Below are 10,089 nucleotides of genomic sequence, written 5' to 3' on the forward strand. Positions count from 1 at the left end.
ACTTTATTTTGTAGCACTATATAGTGGGAACATCATGAAGGGGAGTTAGTGCACCTCTGCACAGGACACCCTGGAGCGCTTAAGTAACAAGCAGTCACTGATCTACTGATGGGAAATAGTAGGCAAGGCTATGATGTTCTCTGAAGTGTGTGTACAAAGAAATTTTAAACAGAGCTTCTGCTGAGAGCAGCTGCTGAGCCCTGGGCAGCACAGAGCAGTGACCTGTGCTGGTGAGGGGAAAAAGCAATGGACTGTGCTCCTGAGGGACTGAAGCTATACTCTGATCTCTTTTCAGACAGAGAATTGAACAAGGAGGACAGTGCCCTGAAAGACAAGGACACAGTTAACAATGGTGTACATAAGGAAGGTAAGTGCCTGTTCTGTGGAGCACAGTCAGTGATACTGACGTGGTAGGCAAAGAGGCCAGGATTCCATCATAGAATCACAGAGTAGGCTGATTTGGAAGGGACCCATCAGGATCATCAAGTCCAACTCCTGGCCCTGCACAGGACACCCCAAGAGTCGCACCAAGTGCCTGAGAGCATTGTCCTTAACCCTAGCCCTAACCCTCCCTGCTCTTGAGGGAGTTGACAGCTCCTCCCGGTTTGGTGTTTGTTGTCAGCTTGGAGTTGAAGGCTCAGAGTGACTTCTATATAATGCTTCCTAGTGGAAGTATTGGGTGGGATTGTGCCATGAACACTGTGCAGTTTCAAGAGAAGAGTTAACCAGCTTTCAGGCTGTAGTTAAGGGCAGAGTGACTCCTATATTTTTATCACCTTTAGAAATAACCCCAGCAGAGCATAAGGACTTGAAGGGTGTATATTTGGGAGACGATTGAGATTTAAAAAAAGAAATAAAAAAAATAGTCCCAGTCAGAGTGAGATGAGAATACAGACCAAGTGACGGTCCCTGCTAAGGGCTGGCTTCTGTTTAATGCTGCCTGTTGGGAGTTCTCTGCAAGGGGGCCCTCATTTCTCTAGTGTGTGCACATGAAGCACTTAAGTGAGGAACAGGAATTGATGTAACCAAGAGGAAGGTTTGCCAAGGGGAAGCTTGATTTGGAGAGATTGCTTTGTGAAATGTAGTCAGGCTGTCCTTCATTGTCTCTGGTGGAAGACAGTACTCTCTGTGTCTGTCTGTCTTCAACCTCCCTGACATCTGCTGAAAAGGCAACATGACAATTCAAGCTGTCAGGAAGATTTCTGAGCAGCATCAGGGACAACTTCTTCACACAGGATACTGCATGTGCTAGCAAGGGGTGGGGTACAGCTGTATCTGCTGCTCATTTGCAGAGAAGGACTGGATGGGGATTGGTCACAAATGGCTGCCTTGGCTGTAGTGACCAAGAAACAGCTCCAGATACTGAGAAGAGTGGGGAAGGTGAACATCAGAGTATGGCCCCTGTGCTTACAGAGAGCAGATTTCCACTTACTCAGGAAGAGAGTAGGCAGGATCTTGGGAGACAGTTCTGAAGAGCAAAGGAACTCAAGAGAGCTATCAAGCCTTTAAGGAGGACTTTCTCCAAGCATGAGCACAGGCCATGCTGATGGTCAGGAAAACAGGAAAATCAAAATCATCTTGCCTAATCAGGGAGCTCCTGACAGGGTTCCAGTGCAAAAACTGCTTATGCCCAATGTGAAGGCAGGGACAGACTACAGTGGAGGAATTTAGGAACACTGCCTAGGCAGGTAAGCAGGATATTAGGAAAGCCAAAGCTGAGGGAGGCTTGAAACCACTATGGAATGGCCATTATATTGAGAACATCTGCTGTTAAGTTGTCTTTAAAAGAATAAACAACAAAAATGTGTGCCTTTGTTGAACAGGAGATTGATTTAGAGCTCTCTAATGCTGATGAAGTATAGGCTAGGTGAGCAGACAGTGAGTTGGACTGAAAACTGGCTGGGTTGCTGTGTTTAGAGGGATGTGATCACTGGTATGAAGGCCAGTATATAGTAGTATGCTTCAGGGGTCCATACTGGGGCCAGTCCTCTTTAACATCTTCATTAATGATGAAGGTCAGTCAGGCTCACTTTCGTCGCTGGGAGAATCCTGGGACAAATCTTCTTGCAATGTGCTTCTGGTCAGAGAAGAAAGCTGGAGATTGGGGAGTACGTGTAAATTGCAGATGTCCAAGTTGTCAGCCTTTTGTGGATGAAATTACTAGATTTGCAGATGAGGGAAGAACAATGGGTGTCATATACCTTGACTTTAGCAAGGCTTTTTCTGCAGTGTCCCCAGCATTGTTGGAGTCCTAAGCTGGGATATCCTTGTCTGAAGTGACATCTATCTACATGGGTAGAAAAATTGCCAGCTTCTGAAGCCTGCAGGTCATGGTTAATGGTTTGTACTCTACATGGATGCCAGTGGCAAGTGGAATACTGCAGAGGTCTGTATATTTTGGTGATCTGGACAAGGGAGAGAAAACAGTGTCATGGAGTTTATAGATGACAGCAAAATGTGCAGTGCAGTCAGTCTGTATAAGGGCAGAGTAAAGGGCTGTGTAAACCTTATGAAATTCTGCAGGAGCCACGCAAAGTCCTGCACTTGGATGGACCAACACCCTACACTCGTGCAGGCTGAGGAGCAGCTCTGCTGAAAGGTACCTGTGAGTCCTAATGGACAGTACACAATGAGTCAACAGTGGTCCCTGGAAGCAGAGAAGGCTGAGAGCATCCTAGGCTGTTCTAAGGAGTGCCAGTGGATTGAAGAAAGTGGTTATTTTCACTTGTCACTTGTTAGATGGCACGTGAAGTATTGCATCTAGTTTGTGGCCCACCCAGTGCTGGAAGAGTTGCCACCAGGCTGGAGCACAATTCCTCCTCTGAGGGGAGGCTGAAGAAATTGAGCTTGTTCAACCCCAGAGAAGAGCGGGCTTTCAGGCTACTTAACAGCACTGCCAATACCTATGGGGATGTTGATAAAAAGGCTGAGCCACCATGTTTACTAAGGTGTATAGTATAGTATGGCCAGTCTTCGCGAACGAAGATTTGGGAAGGGTCTTTACCCTTCGAGCCTGCGCAGTGGATTTTTTAGGTGAGACACAGTGTGCGCTGAGCTGAGCCCACCCTTTAATCCTGAGGTTCATCTGCCGGGGCCGAGCAAGCTTGGACGGTGGCAGTGAGGTCCTCAGGACGTAGGTTTGTATAGAGTGACCTTCTCTTAGATGGATGGCCTTACAGGGCTAACGAGCTCCATCTACCCGGGGGACTTTTTCTCTGACCGGGAATCGAACCCGGGCCGCGGCGGTGAAAGCGCCGCATCCTAACCACTAGACCACCAGAGGGCAGGGTATCAAGGTGATGGTCCAAAATTGAAGCAGTAGAGATTCTGTGTGGATATGATGAAAAAGATTTCTGCCTCTAAGTATAACTAATCACTAGGACAGTCTACACAGGGTCATCATGGAGTTTCTACCACTGAAGGTTTTTAAGACCTGATTGGAGAAGGTCTTGAGCAGCCTGTCTAGAACTGAATGATGACCTGTTTGTCCTATGAATTGTTTATCTTATGAGTTTCTGTTTGTCTTATGAGTTGTACCTGGTGACTCATCTCTGGCACGGGCCAAGGGGAGGGCTGTGGGACCAGGACACTGCACAAAGGGGTCCAAGCGAGGTAGAAGGTGCAATGGCTGTTTATTGAAAGTGTGCAGGGTTTATATAAGCTCTGGTGTAGAAAGGGCTAGAAAATGGGGTGGAGCATGAGACAGACAACCGGGGAAACGAATAGGAGTAGGGACTCAGGAGAAGAGGGAGGAACTGGGAAGAAAGGACGAATGGTAGCTCTCTCCTCACTGCGGCTTCTTCAGGCAATCAGAGGGAGAAGCAGGGAAGCAGGGAGAGGCATGTCTGGGCACGCCTGGGCAGTTACAACTGTAGGGGTAACATACAGTGCACATATTTAAAACCACATAATAACTGTAAAGTCCATATAATAAAGTCTTTTTTCAGTTGCTGTATATCTTTTTCCACACCTGGAACCGTTCTCACTCTGATTCTTGCTCCTCCACACATCTCTAAGCACTGACTGGCACCACTGTGAAGTTAAGCAGTGAGATACTCCTGAGAACTGTAGCTCTACTGTGATCTCTTTTTCAGAACTGTCTGCCATGCAGAGCAGCACCCTGAGATCCAAGTGTGCAGTTGATGATGGTGTAACTGAGGAAGGTGAGTGCCTGTTCATAGATGGGAAGCTGTCCTGGGGGAAAGGTGTTGGTTTTTGGTGTTAGCTGATGATGTTGGCAACATATTGAGCTGTAACTAGCAACTCAGTCTTAGGCAATAGAGCCATAGCTTGAAGCTGAGCAAGGTAGGGGACTGTAGTTGTCTTCTGATCTCTGTGCATACGTCTTTAATGAGAACATTAGCATGCTGGCCTACCATGCAGATGGCTGTAGCATAAATGAAGGTGGTAAGTGCCTGTACTGTGGAACAGTCTTTGTTCATTGTGACTTTTGCCTAATGCTTCCTGATGTGCAGTTATGGGTGGCACCCATAACTGCTGAGTGCCTCCCATGCTTGGCTTTCACAGGATCCGTAAAGGATCATGAAGACAGTGCAGAGTCAAGTATGGAGGTGAGAGGGGAAGCGTTGAATGGTGGTCCCATGGGGATGTGGCATGTTGGCCAGGGTTATTATTCATGCCAAATGAATGTTCCAGATCTCAGTCAGATTATCCTTGATCCATCTGGACCAGAGAGGCAGAGTGTTGTGAGGGCCAGAATTGTCTGAGTATTGCCTTTGTGCTTGCAGAACTGACGCAGGTTGCAGAAGGTGGAAATGAGGAGCAGCTGAACAACTCTCCCAGCTAAGAAGGTATGTGAGAGTGAAGCTTCCTGTGTCTTGGAAGAGTGTTCTGACTGGCACAGAGGTTGGGAGTGGCAATACTGGATCAGGCTGTGTATGGCTCTCTGACCCCTTTATACTCAGGTAGAAAACAACAGTGAGAATTAGTAGGAGGGAAGTGGCGTGTGTGTGGTGGGCATGTCCCCTGTGTGATATGTGATAGGGAATCAGATGTTTGTGATGGAAGTGTACAGAAGACTGGCCAATTTAACCAGTTTAGAATCACAGATGGTTTGGTTTGGACTTCTGAAAAAATCTTACACAATTGCAGTGAAATTACTTCTAAGCAGATCATGCACTTCAACTATACCCTTGGGAAATTGAGACATTCACAGTTATTGATGGCAGATGATTTCACTTCTCCATGCTACCATTGAATCTGCCAGGCTGGGGAAATTACTTCTATGTTTACCACCTGGCTGTCACAAGGATCAAAGACTTTGAGATCTAGCACCATGCTATAGTTTCAACTAATCTGTCTGGAAACTTCCTATTTCACAGATAGGAATTTTGGATTTTCTACAGATAAGTCTTCAGTGTGATTTTCTGCTATGTTACCAGGTGCTTCAGAAGCCAAAATTGGAGTGTAGTCATTGCTCTCTTAGTCATATTGGTTTAGTTTTAGGTAGTCCCAAGAGAAGCAGGGAGTTGGACTTCATGATCCTTACAAATGCCTTCCAACTTGAGATTGGTTTTATCTCCAAGCTGATTAACTGAGACACCAGAAACTTCTTCTTTTGAAATTCTTTTATCTGACTCAAATGTTGAAAAAGAAAATTTAAGAAGTTTTTAAAAAATGTGTACCATAAGCTAGTGTGTATCAAAGCATTTTTATTTGTTAAGAAATTAAGTTTGCAGATTGACTGTGAATGATTTTTCTTTCCTGGAAAGAAAAGGAAAGATGTTGTTTTATCTGTCATACAGTCCTTATTTGAATGGTGTAACTATGAGTATCTCATACTGGTTTCTGCTTTTTGTGTTGTAGATCAATGTCCCCAAAGTTTTTTGATGGTGCACCACATCAGTAAAATACTTTGAACATATACACACAATTTATACATATTTATTTATAGATGATATATGATTACTACCATAATTATTATATGCATTCTAAAATATGCACAAAAATAAAAATTAAAAATTATAGGGATGAAATAAGCAGTGTTTTTAATTTTTAAATTTTATTAATGGTGCAAAAATATTTTTTCCCTGCACCACAATGGATTGCCTTGTACACACCCACTTTGGAGCCTGCTGATGCAGATAATCCATTTAAAGATTCTCAAAATGCACAGTGATGTGGAAGCAAGTGGCACCTTACTGCTGCAGAGTTTTTTGTTCTGCCAAGTTTGATACTTCTGTTGAATTACCAGCCAAGCAAGCACATTCTGATATTTGCTAAAACAATGCTGAAAAGGGAAAAAAATCTCTGAATGTGAACAAACATGGATAAGTGGAAGGGTGGGAGGCAGTTAGGACTAAGTATAAGAAACCTGACTGTGATGCGGACAAAGCTGCTGATGAAACTGTCTTGAAACAAGGAAGCAGACTTGAAACAGGGCTGTACAACTGTAGAGGAAGCTGTGACGTCTCCTAATAACTGACTCATATCCTGTTAGTTACCAAGGAGTAATACTGAAGACCAAATGAAGTAAGTCAGTGTATTATTCCTGTGTGATGTGCTGCTTTGCACAGGCTGTGTACTTGGCTGAACTGTGCCCCTACGTCACACTTAAAGGTTTAACATCTGAAGTAGTTCTGTTGTTACATCATGCCAAGACGTCAGATGTAGCTGTGCCTGCTTTAGTGCTGTTTGCAAGCCATGTGAGAACAGAACATTTTGCATGGTTTGTGGGAAGTATGAAACCTGATGCTTAAGACCACAACTATAAAATAAGAGAACCCCTTTTCATGTTTAGACCCTCTCACTGCATAGACACAAGGAAGTATTTCACACACACCCACATCTACCCCAGCTGGCATTTTGGTCATGTTCTTTAGTCTTGTCATCAAGCTGGCATAAGTCAGCTTGAAGGTAACCAAGCAGTAAACCTGCTTGGATTTTAAACATAGAAATCACAAAAATACTTCATGCTGATCTAGGAACATTGTGAGAACCTGACTAGGGACATCTTTTTTTTCCCTCGTTGTCTACAGAGATAAGTATCATCTGTTACCATTATCTTATCCTAGGTTGGAGTGATGCTGAGCTAGAGATTAGTGAGAGGGGCGGATAGTGCTATCAAAATAGAAGCAAAGACTGAAGGGCATAGTGCCTTGGCACATCCAGGTGGTTGCTCTTATAGAGTTGCTGTGTATGCACCAAGGTGGAAACACTGATGTAAGCGGGCTTGTGTATGCTTTGTTGGAAATCAGCCTGGTTAGAGGTTGATGCATGTTGCGTGTGGTGAGTTAGGTTGGGCACGTAGTATTGGACTTGCTGGATGCTAACTTCCTGTACTGTAACTTCCCTTTGCCTTCAGTTTCCTCCTTGTCAAATAAGAGCTGTTATTTGCAATTGTCAAAAGAGAAAACTCCGAAAGCACTTGGCATATACTGTGTGGAAGAAATAGAAGCAGCATCACGTGCATGTGTGATACACAACTGATACTGACATTACAGGCGAAAAACCTTTGCATAGAAGTGGTCTTAATTGCCTGGTTGTGTGATCCAAAGTCACCAAATCAGAACAGCTTCACAGATTACCAGCTTAGCAGGTGGCCAGCAGTAAGTAATAAATGTTCTTAACATGTTCCAGTTGCAGAGGAACATGTCTAATCATAAACAGATAATTTGGGTAAAATATCTAGTGGCTATCAGATACCATGGGTCACATGACTGCTCTAATTGGATTATTGTAAGTCATGTGACAGTGTCTTAATTCATCTTCACACTTTAGTAGTATTTAAAACTTGCAGTATTCTCATATAATTCCTTAAATTTCTAGAAGAAAAGACAGTAATTTACCTGTGTGCTTTTCTTATTTTTTTGTTTCAGATCTTAAATCATAAGCAAATAATTGCTTTTTGGAGCAAAGAAAGATAGAAGAGAAGCTGTAAAATTCAGTGGTGAAGAAGCTGCTACCTCTTCCCTTGAAGGTCTTCCAAATGCAATGAAGTTATCAGAGTTTCATAAAGAACCACTTTGAAGACTAGTTGAGCAGTTTCCAGTGCCTATTTTTCTTTTCTCAGAAGGGACAGCCTCCTTTTCTAGTGTTACTGTGTGAAGATAAATAGACTGAATTATGGAAAAAGTCTTTTGGATTGTTTTGTATGCAGTTTTTAGTGCTCTACTAACACAGAGTGTAAGAGCTAAGGCCTAACTGCTCAGCTTCCTATGCAGTTTTTGATCAGTACCTTTTTATAGTCAGAAGAAAGACAGCTCATCCTTCAGCAGACCCAGATGGACGGAAGTTGCATTTTCTAGTCTTTGTTATGCAACAAAAACTTAGTGCTCCAGACAAAGCTGTCTCCTGGAGTTGGCAGAAGCCTGGCAAACTGATCATCTCATGACAGTGGTTCACTTTGTGATTAAACTACATTTCAGTTTGTTGTTGCACTGGAACAAAGTTGCACTACTATTAGCAGTGGTTTATTTCTTATCTAAAGCTTTTTATAATTTTTGCATGATGTTACCTTTCATCTTTCTCCTTGTTTCAACTTATGCCCATTATCTTCCATTCTCCCAACTGGAACTACTGTCTCCATCTTCTTGATGATCAGTTTAATGATTAGTAAGTATGGGAAGGATGCTGCTAGGTACCCTCCTAAAGCCTAGTCTTCTCCAGGCTTGAACAAGTACAGTGCCTTCAGCTTCTCCTTCTTTGCAGGACAAGTGCTCTGACCATCTTGGTAGCCCTTCACTGAACTTGCTCCAATTTAATTGATCTCTGCCTTCTTGAAGGGGTCCAATGCAGTATTCTAAATGTAGTCTAATCAATGTGTGCTGAGTAGAGGGGGATAATCACTACTCTCAATCTACTGGCTAAGCTCCTGTTAATACAGACCAGGATGCTGTTTTCTGCCTTTGCTGCCAGGGAACACTGCTGGCTCATGTTCTACTTGCTGCTTATTGATGTCCCTCTGCTTCTTTTCAACAGAACTGCTCCCCTGCCAGCCACATCCTGGCTTGTATTATTGCAAGTGGTTCCTCTTTCCAAGAGCTTTACATTTATCCTTTTTTAATTTTAACCTGTCTAGGTCTCTCTGTCGGGCAGTCCTTTAGTATGGTGAGGCATTGGTGAGGCTACACCTGGAGTACCATGTCCAGTTCTGGGCCCCTCAGTTCAGGAAGAATATTGAGGTCCTGGAGTAGGTCCAGAGGAGGGCAACTAGGCTGGTGAAGGGACTCAAGCACAAGAGCTATGAGGAGAGGCTGAGGGAGCTGGGGCTGTTCAGCCTGGAGAAGAGGAGGCTCAGGGGAGACCTCATCACTCTCTACATCTCCCTGAAAGGAGGTTGTAACCAGGTGGGGGTTGGTCTCTTTTCCCAGGCTACTGTCAGCAAGACAAGAGGGCATGGTCTCAAGTTGTGCCAGGGGAGGTTTAGGTTAGATATTAGAAAGAATTTCTTTACAGAGAGGGTGATCAGACATTGGAATGGGCTGCCCAGGTAAGTAGTGGATTCTCCGTCCCTGGAGATTTTTAAAAAGAGACTGGATGGGGCACTTAGTGCCATGGCCTAGTAACCGCAGCAGTAGTGGATCAGGGGTTGGACTTGATGATCTCAGAGGTCTCTTCCAACCCAGCTGATTCTATGATTCTGTGTTGACTGACTGTCCACAATTTGGTGTCATCTGCAAACTTGACTTATAAAGATTATCTAGTACCATGGACAAGGACATCATTCAGTAGACCAGGTTGCTGAAAACCCCATCCAACTTGACCTTGAACGCTGCCAGTGATGGGGCATCCACAACTGCTTAGCCAAGCTGAATCTTCTGATTTCCCTGCCTATTTTCCTGACCATCAGCATGCCCTGTGCTCATACTTGGAGAAAGTGTTCCTTGAAGGCCTGATGGCTCTCTTGAGTTCCTTTGCTCTTCAGAACTGTCTCCCACAAGATCCTGCCTTCTCTCTTCCTAAGTGGAAATCTGCTCTCTGTAAGCACGGGGGCCATACTCTGATGTTCACCTTCCCCACTCCTCTCAGTATCTGGAGCTGTTTCTTGGTCACTGCAGCCAAGGCAGCCATTTGTGACCAATCCCCATCCAGTCCTTCTCTGTCAGTGAGCAGCAGATACAGCTGTAC

General features: G+C 44.2%; 1 protein-coding gene across 5 annotated transcripts in view; it reads left to right on the plus strand.

Moving 5' to 3' along the window:
* Positions 1–9,181, plus strand: part of PSG2 (pregnancy specific beta-1-glycoprotein 2) — a 28,066-nt gene extending 18,885 nt beyond the window's left edge. For 3 of the 5 annotated variants that reach the window (XM_032680265.1, XM_032680264.1, XM_032680267.1), the window contains 4 exons: positions 296–367; positions 4,095–4,163; positions 4,749–4,811; positions 7,839–9,181. In XM_032680265.1, the coding sequence (XP_032536156.1) occupies positions 296–367; positions 4,095–4,163; positions 4,749–4,807 (200 nt within the window). In that variant the 3' untranslated portion in view covers positions 4,808–4,811; positions 7,839–9,181. Of the gene's footprint in view, positions 1–295; positions 368–4,094; positions 4,164–4,748; positions 4,812–5,826; positions 5,869–7,838 lie in introns of those variants that run through there. The other 2 variants (XM_032680266.1, XR_004355441.1) reach the window with 2 other exon arrangements.
* The last annotated feature ends 908 nt before the right edge of the window (positions 9,182–10,089 follow it).

Source organism: Chiroxiphia lanceolata, chromosome 2 (assembly GCF_009829145.1).
Source record: "Chiroxiphia lanceolata isolate bChiLan1 chromosome 2, bChiLan1.pri, whole genome shotgun sequence".
NCBI lineage: Eukaryota > Metazoa > Chordata > Aves > Passeriformes > Pipridae > Chiroxiphia > Chiroxiphia lanceolata.